At 49.1% G+C, this 16385-nt stretch overlaps 1 protein-coding gene across 1 annotated transcript in view; it reads right to left on the bottom strand.

Moving 5' to 3' along the window:
- Positions 1-16385, bottom strand: part of RSPO1 (R-spondin 1) — a 328988-nt gene that overhangs the window by 75519 nt on the left and 237084 nt on the right. The window contains exon 2 of the mRNA XM_075334080.1: positions 14519-14857. Within this exon, the coding sequence (XP_075190195.1) occupies positions 14519-14609 (91 nt within the window). The 5' untranslated portion in view covers positions 14610-14857. The remainder of the gene's footprint in view (positions 1-14518; positions 14858-16385) is intronic.

Here is a 16385-nt window from a genome sequence, read left to right as displayed (position 1 = left end):
TCTGCAGCTCTGATGTTTATATCCGTCCCTTCCTCTCCCCAGGTTTAGTGTGCGCGATTACTACAAGTTCCCTCATGCATTGCAGCAGCCTGTGAGCTAGCACTTAACAGCCCCCTCTATTCTCCACCCAAACTCCTCCCCACTCTTCTGTTCACCCTCAGCAGCTTCATATTGTGATAGAAACAGTTGTGACAAAGAAACCAAGTGTCAGAGCATCCCGGAGTACGTAAATGCCATCTGGCAATTACCAGATGGCTAGTACGGCCCTGCCACTGTTTGTTGTGCAAATTTTGGCCCTTTTCACATCAGTGACTTGATTACCTAAAAATGCAGGTCTTAGCACTTCACTAGCAAAGGTGTCAGCCACTGCTGTTACTGCTGAATGAAACTATCAGCTCAGCTTGCACGAGGCAGATTAATTGTGTCTTCAGGAGGCATGCTCAGAAATCTGTCATTCACTACAAAACATCCACACCCACCATCAGGAGCCCAGTGGTAACTTTCTTTCATTTGGTCTGATTTCTGTGTCTAAAAAGGAAGAAGAATCTGTATAATAATCCAGTACTATGTGATCCCTGCAGAGATGCACTTATAGAAGCTATACCTCTAATAAAAGTATCTAACAAAAGGTTTTGTTTTGAAGAGTTATGGTATATGGCAAAGGCATGAAAAAGTACTGGAAAACTTCTTTAAATACAAATTGATCTACAGTACCCGATAGCAGCCACTAAACAGTTGATGGAGCTGTGCTATTCAGTTCAGCATATGCAGACATCTATAAGGATGCCAGGTGCAAGAGATAGTTCATCAACATAGTTTTGGAACAACCTTTTAACATGTTCACATTCCCCAGAAAAATATGCTTAAATGCTGAATATTAAGTGCAAACAATATATGACATACTTCATGTACTTTTTACAACATACTTTCGTATTGAGAAATGTTGACTATGCTTTTCAATACAGCAAAAAGAAGAGAATGCCAGTAGTTACCCCTTAATTTTTGCCCAAAAGACAATTTTTTGGAAAAAAAATTGGGTCCGATTCATGAAAACTGGCATTGGAGTAACATTTCTGGAGTAATTTCCGTCACAACTTTTGATAAATTTAGGGGTTTGCCATGTACATAGGCAGAATATAATTATGGCATTCTAGGCTACTGCCCATGGCCCAAGACTCCAGGGGGCTCCATGGCCGGTTTGCTCTCATTGCCCTTTCCTGGAGATCCACTGCAGGCAAAACAAAATGGCAGCCCAACTCTAAAGGAGCCTCTGCCGCCTCTTCTGTGCTATGTTGGCATTGCGCCAGTATGTATGCGCCGACCATAAGAAGAAGAAGAAGTAGATCCCTGGGGCCCAGAGCAGAGCAGCGGGGATGGCAGCAAGGTGGGTTTGTATTGAGTTCCACAAACCGGCATCACTGCAGCTCCTGGCAATCTTGCACATGCATATGGCTCATTTTGGCAGCGTTATTGTGCCTCAAAAGTTGGGTGTACACATCTCGGTTTCCAAAAAGCGCACTGGGCATGATCAGAAGAACAACGTCTGCACTTCCAATCATGCACAGTGAGCCTCTCTGAATCCTGGAGTACAACACGTGACTTCTAAGGCGCACTGACGCTGCCTAAATGAGCCGCACGCATGAGTATGAGTCCAGGAGCTTCTATTATGCTGGCTCGTAGAAATCATGTTATCACAGTCACAGGGGCATAATAACATGGAAAAAGGGCCAACTAGAAAAAACATCCCTTCGACAAGTCAAGGTTCTAACTAACACAGAAACGGTGCACTTTTTAAAACATTAATTTTAGTAAATAGTATTATACAGGGCTGGTTTGGTTAACCAGGGAATTTTGGCATACATATTTGAATGCTTCTGGGTTGGAGGGCATAAGGGACCTGACAGGTTCCCTTTAAAGGGGATCATGTGACATGTGTAAACTGGCCAGGGTCCTGGCCTCTCTTAATCTGCCCCTGGCCATGTACTAATCCTATTCCTGATTTGGTCACTTTTGCAAAGCTAGCCAATGCTGGTGTGAAAACCTTAAAAGTCGCACATTTTTTCTGTAAAAAATTGTGACATTTGAAAGCATTTTACACCAGAACATATTCATGAATAGTGTCAACCAAGCATTAGTGTTTTTACATGGGGGTTATGGAAGTGAATAGCATCACACTGAGGTGCTTAGTTGGAATATCTAATATATAATGCTGAGTGTATATATATGTGTGTGTGTATGTGTGTGTATGTATGTCCGCTAACGCGATCCGCACCGCCACAATTACAATCACAAAATATTGCACAGCCTCCTCATTTGACTCAGCGAATGTCAAAGACTTAGGGGAAATTTTTACCCTGTTCTTTAAGGTTATTCGACAAAAAAAAATCTCTTACTGTTTGGATGTGTGAGTTCATATATTGGCTGTTTTGACAGTTAGCCTGGATATTTATCTGGTGGCCTGTAGTAACCAATCACAGTGAAGCGCCCGATTCTGTTCCTATTGCGGCGCCTCCACACGCACCTGCTCCCAGGCCGCATCTAGTTCCCTTAGGATGTGTGCGCGGCCACGCCCCTTTTCTTAAAGGGCTGGCGTCCCATTACCTGAAGTAGTCCCTGAGGTCACCGATTACCCTAAGGTATTTAAGACTACCTCTCCTTAGGGGAGGCGTCTGAGCAACGTAGCCTATTCGTTACTGCATTGCTAGTTCTCAGGTCCCATTACACTACTGTGTCTAGTTTTGCTTGCCGTGTCCTAGTTCCAGTTCCGTGTTTCTAACCAGTGTCTCGTCCTAGAGCTTTCTTACTACCATCACTTCCATGTTGCCACGTCTGAACCACCACTTCCGTGCTACCATGGCTGAGCCACCACCTCCGTGCTGCCACGTCTGAGCCACCACCTCCATGCTGCCAAGTCCGAGTTACTGCCTTCGTGGTGTCACATCCGAGCACACCAGCACCGGACATTAAGAGACAAACTCAGTCCATAAGAGATGACATCCACTGGTCCTACCATAATCTCTGTGCGTGTCTCTAAGGGGCCCAGAGCTCCGTGCTACCATGGGGCCCTACATATGTATATATGTATATATGTAATGTGCAAGTACGTATGATTGAGTTAAGTAGGGCTAGTGTTATGGGAGCAGGCTAGGCAATTTCCCTGTTCCCCCAGTATAAGAAGTGCAAGATCCAGATGCAGCACACAGAGAAGGAAGACGCAGTGGTCACGCAACAAAATTTATTAATCCATATACAGGGGTTGGAAAATACAGGGGTTGCTGGAAGAATTACAGTATTCCTAGTTCTCAACAACAGCAATCAATATACTGTCAGTATACCAGATGTTCGTGAAGTAACATTCCTTCTACTAATGCGTGGCCCGTGTTACCCACAGTGGAAAAGGATCTGGACCAGTCAGGGTCTATGTCCGTAGTCCCTAGCCACTAACCCTGTGATAAGTTCAAACCACTATCATAACAATCCTCGCATTAAGTACCCCTCAGCCGAGAAGAAGGCAGCAGCACAACGCATACGGGTCACCCATGGCTGGCTATTTTGCCTGGCGACATCTGCAGCTTGCCCATGTAGTCTGGACCAGGGGTCTTGACTGGCATAGCGGGGGTCTGGCCCTGACTAGTGTGGCGGGGATCTCGGGGGTCTTGACTGACGTAGCGGGGGTCTCGCTGGACAGTGTGGAGGGTCTGGAGGGTCTTTATCGGCTTAGTGAGGGTCTTGACCTGTGTAACGGGGGTCTCGGGGATCTTACCTAGCGTAACTGGGGTCTTGCTGGATGGTGCGGGGGCCTAGAGGGTCTTGCGTACTACCTGCTCCAGCTGGCTCCGGAACCGGCTCACTGCCCCACCAGTCTCCTGCAGGGGAGGCTTCTGTAATGGGAGCCCGAGGGCAGGCAACGGTAGTGGTGGTAGTACGGACGGAGAATATCAGGCCGCTCAGTAACCTCTCATCTCCCGGTCACTGCGTTACTACAAGGATGACCTCCACACAGTTCATTCTCACACTGAAGCAATTAACCACACGCAGTAGTAGTCTTTTCAAGCAACGGAACTTTACTAGGATTTTTCTCAATAACATATACAGGATTCATCTTCTGCACTTCACTTCTGGTCTGCTCAGCATTTACAACAGTTAACTTCTCAGCTTTTCTTCTCATCTGTTCAGTATCTACAACGTCTATCTTCTTCACTATCCAGGCACCGTCACTGGTTCTGTTGGGGTTCCTCCAAACTCCACTGCATAATTCAATTTGGTGGCTGACCACTTTCCTGGCACCTGGGCTTTTGACAACACCACTAGGCCCCTCATTCTCCCGGCTAACATGGCACTGTGCGACCGACTCCACTAGTCCTGGGGTCTTTCCCTTTGTGGACAGGGGACCACTGACCTGTAGTTCAGCCGGGGAAGTTGTAGGGTATACGTATCCAGGAAACGGACGCATTGCCTGCCGTCTGGACTATACCCCGCTTCTGGAGCCACTATTACACGATCCTAAACGTGCAAGTTTCCGTGGGTCTATAAACATAGGGCCGACCCCCCTTGGGTTGGTAGATTAAGTGAACAATCTGGGCAAAAGAGAGGTTTGGGCTTCTTCCCTGTAACTAATCCTGGGGACTCTCCTAACCCCCTTTCTGATACTGTGCTTTTTATATCTCTCTCCTTCTTTTCCTTAACCCCTGAACTGCCTACCCAGGTGCCAGGACTGCTATCCCCAAGCCACACTGCCACCTGGTGGCCATTTAACTCAATCTACATCTGACAACATATTACACTTTAAACAATAGTGTGCCAGCCACTTCTGCAGGGGTGGCCATAGCCATGACCCCCTTACACCATCAACAAAAGAGAGCCTGGTAAGGCTACTTTCACACATCAGTTTTTTGCAATCAGGCACAATCTGGTTTGTGCCTGATGCAACAGATCCGTCTCAGAGTGTGTAAAAACTGATGCAACGAATCTGGTAAAAAAAACTGATCCTTTTTTTTTTTTTTTAAAGCTGAGAAAGAGGGAGACCCCATCATCATTGCACACGCAGGCACTCCCGCACGCACCATCACCGCACATACACTGTCACTCCCGCACCCATCATCACCGCACATACACCGGCACTCCCGCACCCATTATCACCGCACATACACCGGCACTCCCACATGCATCATCACCGCACGTACACCGGCACTGCCGCACGCATCATCACCGCACATACACCGGCACACCCGCACCCATCATCACCGCACATACACCGCCACTACCTCAGTGACGTCACCGCTGACAGCCGGACTCCCTTAAGTTTCTTCGTGGAGCTCCTAGGAGCGGCGGTGTTCTACTGCTGCTCCTGTCAGCTTCATGTAGCAAAACTGAAATCGTCGCGGGACCTCGTGGATTACGTCGGACCTGGAGGGGTATTTGGGGATTTTAATAAAATGTTGAGAGAGGGTGTTTTTTTGTCTGTTATTCCAAATAAAGTATTTTTTCGGGTGTATGTGTTTATTTACTTTCACTTACAGGTTAATCAGTGGGGGTGTCTCATAGACAGACACCTGCCATGATTAACCCCTTATTACCTTGATTGCCACCGCACCAGGGCAATTCGGGTAGAGTACCGGGACTGTCGCATCTATTGGATGCGGCAATTCCGAGTGGCTGCTGGCTGATATTGTTAGGGTGGTGGGCTCACCATAACGTGGGGCTCCCCATCCTGAGAATATCAGCCTTCAGCCGTGTGGCTTTATCTTGGCTGGTATCAAAATTGAGGGGGACCGCACGCGTTTTTTTTAATTATTTATTTATTTATTTTACTGCAAGATATAGACCCGCCGACCGGCGGCTGTGATTGGTTGCAGTGAGACAGCTGTTACTCAGCGTGGGGGCGTGTCTGACTGCAACCAATCATAGGCGCCGGTGGGCAGGGAAAGCAGTGAATACGAGATTGAATAATGGGCGGCTGGCATTTTCAAATCAGGAGAAGCCGCCAGCTGTGTGACAGCCGTGCAGCGCCGTGATTGGTGAGTGGGTGAGAGTGAGTGAGTGAGTCAGTGAGTGAGTCAGTGAGTGAGTGATTGTGAGAGAGAGGCTGGGGCCACACGGAGCACTACTGCCATGCTCGCATCACACTCAGCTCGCGCTGGCAGCACAGCAGGAGCAGAGTGTCATGCGAGTGTCCCTGCGTCTGCGGTCCGACCGTGCGAGCGGACCACAGCTGCGGGGGGCGGCCAGGCTCTCAGGAGGGGCGGGCCAGCGCGGAGGAGGGGAAGGTGGGATTTCTCTCCCTCTCTCCTCCGTAGGCGGCTATTGCGATTCTTGCTCTGCACGCACGGTGCACCAGTGTACCGCGAGTGCAGTGTGATTTTTGTGATCCGGTGATTTGTGATCCGGTGCCGGATCTGTTTTATCCCTTTTTTTCCGGATTGTGCCTGATGGAAAAAAACTGATGTCTGAAAGTAGCCTAAGTCTTCTACTGTGCGTGTGTGTGTGTGTGTGTGTGGGTGTGTGCGTGTGTGTGGGTGTGTGTGGGTGTGTGTAACATACAGCAAATTGCAATTTGTGTGTAACATGCAGTGTGTGGGTTGGGTGTGTAAGGCTGCTTTCACACATCCGGTTTGTGCTGAGAGGCACAATCCGGCTCAAAAACATATGCAACGGATGCGGTGAAAAAAATGGATCTGTTGCATAAGTTTATCTATGCGGCCCGTCCGGTTTTTGATGGATGTGGCTTGATACTGAGCATGCACAATGCAAAAAACCGCATCCGGCGGCCAAATGCGTTTTTTGCCGCAGGACGCCGCATCCGGCGTCCATAGGCTTGCATTGTGAATCACGCCGCATCGCGCCGGCGCAATGCGTTTTTTCCGCAGCACCAAAAAACGTGCCAGACAACGTTCCATCCGGCCGCCGCATGGGCTAAATATGCCGCATCCGGCAAGAACCGGACGCAACGCAAGGCCATGCGGCACAATACGGCGCTAATGCAAGTCTGTGCAGGAAAAAACGCAACCGGCGGCAAAAAAAAACGGTTGCTTTTTTTCTGCAGAGCGCCGTATTGTGCCGCACGGCAAAACCCGGATGAGTGAAAGCAGCCTAAGAAGCAGTTTAACATGCAGTGTGTGTAATATATCATGTGTCATAACATGCTATGGAGAAAAAGACATGGATCGCACATCCCAAAAATACATTGATCTAAAAGCCGCTAGGCAAAAATTTAAATAGAACATGAGGTTCTTAGTTACCATTCTGATCAGACTGTATTAAGCCCACTGCCACGTCACGGCGAACCTCTTGAGTGGGTCCCTAATCTATATCATGTGTATGTGTGTGCAACAAGTTTCATAAATAACCAGTGAATAACAAAGGTAACATAATGTGTGTCTTAGGCTAAGTTCACACATCCTGTGTTTTGCATCAGTCACAATCCGTCGCCTTGGGGAATTACGGTACCCTGCAAAATATTTTGCAGGAATCCTGTATTTCCCCATAGACTTATATTAGCGACGGATTGCGACTGATGACCCTGCGTTGCATCCGCTGCGTCGCGGTCCGTCGTTTTTGACTGACCGCCGAGCGGGGAGCAACGCAGAATGTAACGTTTTTCGGGCCGTTGAAAACAACGCACCGCGCAGGAATCCGTCGCGATCCGCCAAGCTTGTAATGCATGTCTATGGTGCAGGATTCCGTTGTAATCCGTCTTACAACGGAATCCAGCGCAGGATTCCGTCATGCTCTACTGAGCATGCCCAGCATGTTTGGCACGCCCACTGGGCTGTCCCAAACACAGACGGATCATGACTGATCCGTCAAAAAACGGACGCACAGCGGATGTAACGGACGCAACTGATCCGTTTTTTCACAGGATTCCTGTGAAAGGAATCCTGTGAAAAACACATCAGTTGCATCAGTTGACATCTTGAAAATGACTGATCCGTTGCTGACGGACCTGACGGATTGAAAACACAGGATGTGTGAACTTAGCCTTACTTGTCCCTCTGCCCCAACATGTGTTTTGTCCTTTTCATCAGGTAGTGTGTTGTAGGTAAGGCTGCTTTCACGCATCCGTTTTTTGCTGTGCGGCACAATCCGGCTCTTTGCAGAAAAAACGCAACCGTTTTTTTTTTTGCCGCCGGTTGCGTTTTTTTCCGCATAGACTTTCATTAGTGCCGGATTGTGCCGCATGGCCTTTCGTTCGGTCCGGTTTTTGCCGGATGCGGCATATTTAGCTGATGCGGCGGCCGGATGGAACGTTGCCTGGCACGTTTTTTTTGTCACGGCAAAAAAACCCCACATTGCGCCGCATCCGACCGATGCGGCGCTTTTTCCAATGCATGCCTATGGACGGCGGATGCGGCGCGATGCGGCAAAAACCGCATCCGGCCGCCGCATGCGGTTTTTTGCACTGCGCATGATTAGTAGTGTGCCGCAACCGGCAAAAACCGGATGGGCCGCATGTAAAAACTTATGCAAAGGATCCGTTTTTTTTGCCGCATCCGTTGCATAGGTTTTAGAGCCGGATTTACCCACACTGCTAAAACCAGATGTGTGAAAGCAGCCTAAGGGGGGCGTTTCACAGTCTGTAAAGCCTGAAAATTGGGAATTACATTAATGTGTCTTTCATGTAGATATGTGATTTTGGTACTTGAAGTTTGTACTGTTTATATGAAAGATGCAGCATACTCAGTCACTAAATACAGAAAGCTGGATCCTCTTTTCTTCCTCTCAGTCACTAAACAGTTAACACTTCTAACTAGCTGGTATATTAAGCAAATAGCTTGGTAGGTGGAGTTTTGGGTACAAGAGGTTGCAGTAACCTTAGTTTTCCTTGGAGTACAGTTGATTTCAGTTAGCATACATCTCAGCAACATGTAGGGGAACTCTACCCCGCTCCAGCAGGCTGCATGGGGACGGACCTGAGGCCACATGTAGGATCTCTTAGGACTTGCACCTCTTTAGGGAGATGGAATGCAATGGTCAGCACATTGCCCTAGCCTACCAGAAACTTAAAGCTGTGGACACAGGAGAAGTATGGGCCTGGTGCGGGGTCCCTCATACAGAAAATGGGAACACAGGGGAAGCTACTACACCAGGGGTGGGGAACGTCCGGCCGCGGGCCACATGCGGCCCACCATGACCTTTAATATGGCCCCCGGGCAGATTCCCGGGGGTGGCAGTGCTCGGGCCCCCGCCGGAATCTTGCTGGCCGCCGGCCCTTTAAATCCCCCACATGCACTGTTTGTGCGTACCACTGAGCTCTCTCCCTGGCCAGTGCCAGAGTGCTCTAGACTTACTTTGTGGGCGGGTTTAGTGCTCTGCGTTTCCGTCCCACAGCAGCTTCACCACTTTCAACTTAAAGCGGTGTGTGCCCATCCGCCCGCTTTCCAGCGTTGTATACTCAGTTTCCGGTGCTGTATGCCCTGCTCCCGCTCTCTGGCACTGTGTACCCGGTCTCTGGCGCTGTGTGCCCTGTGCCTGCTCTCCAGCACTGTGTACCCAGTCTCCGGCGCTGTGTGCCCTGCGCCCGCTCTCCGGCACTGTGTACCCGGTTTCCAGCACTCTTTACCCAGTCTCTGGCGCTGTGTGTCCTGTGCCCGCTCTCCGGCACTGTGTGCAACTCCGAATGCTGTGATTTCTGTGCTCCGCAAGCGCTGTCCGTGCCCTCCAGTCTCCTCCCTGTGATGCCTGTGCCCCTTCCCCCGGTGATGCCTGTGCTGTGACGCCTTGAAAAAATCAGGTTGTCACAGGAGACTGCATCCATCTTCCAGATGCAGGATTCCCTCCTCCTTGGCCTTCCAACACAACCCCACACACAGGTACATACACCAGCCACAAAAGCCTAGTCACCCCCCCAAGGACAATAGGGACACACCAGTGGGCAGGACCAGGCAGATGGTAATGCCCACCTAGGGGTTCTGAGGTGTTAAGGGGAGGGAACACGGAGACAAGACGAGTAGTCTAGTGCTGACAGTGGAAGTGAGAGGAGTCAAGTGGTAGTCGGCGGTTATAGCTACCGGACTACCTGAGCTGACTAGGTGGCAGATGGCAGAGTAGGGCCACAGAGATCCGGTCGCGGGAGACCTTAAGTGGACCGGGGCAGGGTTGTAGCCCACCAGTGCCGACAGCGGGAATCGGGTCCGGAGGCCGTGCACCCCAGGGCAAGGACAGCTGCAAGCATCTTTCCAATTAACCAGCAGGGGACAAGATTCCAAGTCTTGTCCCACTAGCAGCCCAGATAGAGCGAGACGGAAGCCCAACGCGGGGGATAGGGTGTCTGCAAGTGCCTGCAAAAATCCCAAGGGTCAGATCTCACGGGTGACAGCTCCCACAGCAAAGACACCGGGAGTGGACTTTTCCCGTTTCATGCAGACTAGTCAACACACGAGACACCAAACTAGAGTGCAGGAGGAAGGGCCCCTGTTCTGTTCACCGGTGTGCGGGACCCGAGCACACCCCTCCGGAGGCTACCGGTATCCAGCCGTTGGTTTACTATTTGCACCCTGTATGATTTATTAAAAAATAGTGAGTACACCGGTATCATCCGGTCCAACCCTGCAGACTGCGTCCCAGCACTCCACTCCAAGTAAACCTGGGCCCCGGGACTACGCCTCCACCACCCGTGGAGGGGATACCATCCTGCTGCCCTGCTCCATCAGTCCCGGGCATCCCATACCAAGGCAGCGGCTGTGCTACCAACAATCACCGCAACCTACGGGTGGCGTCACTGACAAAACTCTCCCCTGTAATAACAACCCTTTTTATTCAGTTGTGGGTGACGGATTGCTGCGCGAGCCCGGGTCTGGCTGCCACTCGAGCCACAGCAACCACCCGGATCTGAGCACCTCGAGCAGCCCCCCTGCCGTGGTCTATTCCCCCCACCTGAAACAGTGCCCCTTCCCCCGGTGATGCCTGTGCCCCCCCGGTGATGCCTGTGGCCCCCCCGGTGATGCATGTGGCCTCCACCGGTGATGCCTTTGCCCCCCCAGTGATGCTTGTGCCCCCCCAGTGATGCCTGTGTCCCTCCTAGTGATGCCTGTGCCTCTCCTAGTGATGCCTATGCCTCTCCTAGTGATGTCTGTGCCCCTCCTAGTGATGTCTGTGCCCCTCCTAGTGATGTCCGTGCCCCTCCTAGCAATATCTGTACCCCACAGCCAAGTTTATGTCTCCCAGTTATGTTTGTGCCCCAGCCCCTCTTGTGATGTAGATGCCCCCAGCCTCTGCTGTGATGTATATGGTCCCAGACCCTCCTGTCATGTATATGCCCCCAGCCTCTCCTGTCATGTATATGCCCTCAGCCCCTCCTGTCATGTATATGACTCGCCCACCCCAGAGCTATGGGACACCCGATGCCGGGCCGGACTAGTCCGGGGGGTCGTCAGTGGTGGCGGGGCCCGACTCCGTGACCCTGGCGGGAGTCAATTAATATGGCTGGTGACTTGGGGGTGATTAAAGTTTATAATTCGTGACGCCACCTGTGGTTTGCGGCTATTAAGCCGCCGCTGCTGGATGAGGCCTCCGGGGCTGGTGGAATGGCATCTTGGATGGTCCTGCTCCCCACAGGTGGAGCGGTGCCCCAGGGACACTGTTGGTGCTTGTAAGTGTCGATGTAGTTGCGGTGTAAGTGCAGGGCCGACAGGGCGGTGAAAGGACCGACACAAACTACAGTCTCTTTACCTTTTCCTCTTTTACTTGGGTAACGGTTAGTCCTGGGAGACCGTTACAGGTGGTAGAAGGCTCCGGCCGGCCTGGAAGTAACTGGGGTGCTCTTTTTGGCCAGCTGAGTATGAGGCCTACTCCCTGTTCTTCCTTTGCTCTCATAGGACCCTGCACTCTGAATTAGCAATGGCCCTCTTGCTGCTGGGACCGGTGGTACGTCCCTCTCCCTGTGTGGTAGGCTGCTCAGGCCCTCTCTGATGCTTCTCTGCTGGAGTCCACACCGGGCCCTGGTGATGCAGCTGTACCTTCAGGTTGCTTTGGGGGGCCAGGAGACCTGCAGTCCTCCTGCCCTTCGGATTCGGCTACCAGGGAAGGGTTTTACACCCTGGCAACCACAGACTCCGATGTCTAAGTCTCTTCTGTGCCTCTCTGCCAATCCTGCATCACTGGGCCAAGCTATTCCAGCTCCAGGCCCCAGTCCACAGGACAGCACTACTTTGCGTCTTCACTCTCCAAACTTTCCTCTCAGACTGAACACTAACTCCTCCCTCAGGTCAGGCTTGAGGAATGCTCCCTGGAACTCCAGGTTCAGAGCTCCCTCTGCTGGCCTGAGGGAGAAACTGCGTTGGATGTTGGTACCTACTGGCCAATGATTTCCCCAATTACCTCCAGGCTCAGCATTAACCCTTTGGAGGGGCAATGCTGTTGTGGCTACCAGGTCCTGGGGCACCACATATATGCCCCCAGCCCCTCCTGTCATGTATATGCCCCCAGCGTCTCTTATGATGTATATGCCCCCACCATTTCTTGTGATATATAAATCACATTGAAGATGTAAGGGGAATATACATCACAAGAGGGGATGGAGCATGTACATCACATTTGAGATGCTGAGGCATACACATTACATTTGAGATGCTGGGGCATATACATTACATTTGAGATGCTGGAGGCATATACATCACATTTGAGACGCTGGGGGCATATGCATCACATTTGAGACGCTGGAGGCACATACCTCACAAAAGGGGCTGGAGGCATATACCTCACAGGAGGGGTTGGGGCATATACCTCACAAGAGGGCCTTGGAGCCTATACCTCACAGGAGGGGCTGTAGGCATATACCTAACAGGAGGGGCTGAGAGCATATACTGTACATGTGTGCTGTATGTGCCCCCAGTGTCTCCTGTGATGTATATACAGCAGTCCCAGCGTCACCTATGTGATTTATATACAGCAGTCCCAGCGTTTTCTACATGATGCATATGCCCCCAGCCCCTTCAATGATGTGTGTCTCCTGTGATTTATATACAGCAGTCCCTGCACCTATTATGTGATGTATATGGTTTACCAATCTTATTATCACAAAGAGTGCTTCAGACAGAGACATACCTGGAAAAGCAGCTGTGAGAAGCAACATGATTAGTATCACCGAACATCACAGCCGCACCAAAGTGAAGCAGCTGCAGCTACCACTGTACGGGTGAGTTAATTGTTTGACCAAATATAGCAGGGTCATTTTCACATTGATAATTTTGTACGGCCCCTGAAGGTTGATAGAAATTGCCAAATGGCCTTTGGTAGAAAAAAGGTTCCCCACCCCTGTACTACACCGTGAAGATTTGTAGGAGCTGGAACTTTGGGCTCTGCTAGAGAATGCCACTCCAGTGGAGAAAGCCAACTTTATTGTGTCAGCTTGGACAGCAGGAGAGGCTCTGGCTGAACTCACTGTCCATCATACCTCATACGTGACTTTCCTAAATCTGTTGCTATCTGCCTGTCTGTGAAGCTCACTAAGGTGATGGCGACTGTGTTCTGGGAGGGTGTGCTGCTAGTGGACTACCTTCAAAAGGGTTCCACCATCAATGCAAGGTATTACATTGAACTTTTTGACCAATTGAAGGCAGTTCTGAAGGCCAAAAGGTGCGGCAAGCTGACCAAAGGAATCTTGTTCCTGCAAGACAATGCCTCCTCTCACACTGCACAAGTGACCATGGCAAAACTGGCAGAGCTGGGCTTCCAGCTGGTTGGCCCCCCACCTTATTCACCAGATCTAGCTCCCTCTGACTATCATCCGTTTCCAAACCTGAAGAAACACCTCAAGAATACCAAATTTCACACCATTTCTGATGCCATGGCTGCTACAGATGCCTGGTTTGAGGCACAACAGAAATCCTTCTTTTTGCTAGGCTTACTGAACTTGGAATACTGATGTAAGAAATGTGTTGACATCAGTGGACAGTATGTGGAATAAATATAAAGTTTCATCATCCTATCTTGTTTCTTTCTGGGTAAAGCCAAAAACCTATCAGCAGCCCCTCGGATTGGCACTCTTTGGCATATGAGAGCCATAAGATACCATAATAAAAGCTAATCTGTGACATATGCGGCCCTTAATACAGGAGAGCACAGCAGTGAAATAATGTATACAGATGTATTCCTGTACCATCAATTGGGTAAATGAAGGCCCCCTTACCCTAGAATTCATATATGCTGGAAGCTTTGCCGACATGAACGCACAATATGGTAAAACATGTCCTGAGCAAAGCCTTCAGGTGTAAAGTATTATTGTAGATTTAATTTAATTTATTGAATATAATGTCATAATTTGTAATTAAGAAAACCCTGAAAATAAATAAATACATTTACTATGGTTCTTTCTCCTCTGATAATAAAAGTTTCTATTTACTGAAATGTTAAACATGATGAGGACACACAAAGAATATCAGAAAGTGAAATAATATTGCCAACGTTTAACGAAGGCTGAATAGAACCCTAAATAATAAATGAACATCTTAACAATTTTTGGAAATGTATTACCTGTAAAGTAGTAGTGCTATTCAGTGAGATTGGTGGGAGTTGTACTTACTTCTCCTGTGTCTCCTCCCCTTCACAACCTTGCTGCTGTCTGCAATATCCATCAAGATCAACACAAGCACAGTGATCAGTCCAAACTGCATAGTAACTCTCCAGCACTGAGTGCACAGCCGGCTGATTGGAGGGAGTCTGTGCCACCCTTGGGGTTGTATTAGTATCTGCTGTGTCTGATGACAAATGCAAGTCTGTACATGCCTGGTAAAGAGAAAAATCTGACATTCATATCATCCTCTTCATGAACTTTAAGTTGTAGGTAGTTCTGACATCCTGAACTTGGATCGAGTTCCATTTATGTTGTCACCGAGGGCACTACATGGATCTTCTAGGGTACCTGCAGAGACACAGTAATGAGGATATGTTAAGGGAGGCTGTAAAGAAGTCTCGTTGTAACATTAGTGGATTGCGTATGATGTTTTACCTTTATATAGCTTCTATTTCAACTTGCTCTCTAAGCACTGCTTTAAAGGGAACCTTCCATGGTGGAAATGTGAGCAGTAGTGATGACTGAGCACTACCATGCTCAGGTGCTCAGGACCTATAATGAACAGTTGATGTTCGGAGTACCAAAGTCTAATGGAAATCAATGGGGAATTTGAGCATTTTTCCGGAAAATTTCTCAGAAAAATGCTCAAGTTCCCCATTGACTTCCATTATACTTGGTATTTGAGCCACGCCCATCTGAACATCAACTGCTCATTACGAGTATCGAGCCCCCGAGCATCGTAGTGCTCACCCATCACTAGTTAGCAAATCTGCAGGCAGGGTGTTATAGAGCAAGAGGAGCTAATCAGAATGATATACATTTTTGTGGACAAAATATCAGTAAAACTTGCATTTTATTCATTAACATCCCTGGTGTTTGTATGTATAAATATTCAGTGGGCGGTCCTACTATGTGACTGATAGTATTCCCTATATGACTCCATGCAAACTTAGCCGTCAGTCACTAGTAGGACCACCTACTTAAGTTATATACATACAAATTTAAATGGTTAATGGGGTTGTCCACTACTTGCAAGTGCCAACACCACTGGAACAGCACCTATTTAAAAAGGGCCAAACATGGGGAATGTGAGTGGGTTGTCCCCTTTAAACCCCTTTAAACCCAAGTTCATACAGATTTTTTTTCAACCAAACCCATATATCATTCTGCTCAGCTTCTCTGTATGATGCTATCCAAAGAACAGACTGCATGTGCAACTTGACAGCTTCTCTTTAAAGGGAACCTGTCAGGTGCAATAATCCCCCAGAACCACGAGCAGTTGTGGGTGCATATTGCTAATCCCTGCCTAACCGTCCCTGTATACACTAGCATAGATAAACTGATGGTTAGAAAAAGTATTTCTAAAGATCTTATATCATATGCTAATGAGGCCAGCGACTAGTCGTAAGGGCGATACTTCCCCCGACTAGCTGCCCTCTTATCATGTTAGTATGCCAATATGGGTGTTCTAACATGCTATTCAATGTAGCATCACCAGCGGTGACGTGCGTACCTGTGTCCTCGGTGAATGCTGTTCTGAATGCCAGGCACTTCCAGCAGTAGACCTGCCTGAAGCTGGGACGCATACATCTGGCTTCATACTGCATATAGCCGGAAGTGCTGGGCATTTAGCTTCATTATTCACTGTGGACACAGGTACGCACGTCACCGCTGGTGATGCTGCATTGAGTAGCATGTTAGCACACCCCTGTGGGCGTGCTAACATGCTAAGAGGGTGGTTATTCAGGGGAAGTAACGTCCTCACGACTAGTCCTCTTGCTCCTTAGCATACAATACAAAATCTTTAGAAATACTTTTTCTAAAGATCTCTTTATCTATGCTAGTGTATACAGGGACGGTTAGGCAGGGATTAGCA

This window comes from Anomaloglossus baeobatrachus, chromosome 2 (assembly GCF_048569485.1).
Source record: "Anomaloglossus baeobatrachus isolate aAnoBae1 chromosome 2, aAnoBae1.hap1, whole genome shotgun sequence".
NCBI classification, from domain to species: domain Eukaryota; kingdom Metazoa; phylum Chordata; class Amphibia; order Anura; family Aromobatidae; genus Anomaloglossus; species Anomaloglossus baeobatrachus.
Note: the sequence above shows the minus strand (reverse complement) of the source record. Positions and strands in the feature narration are given on the sequence as shown.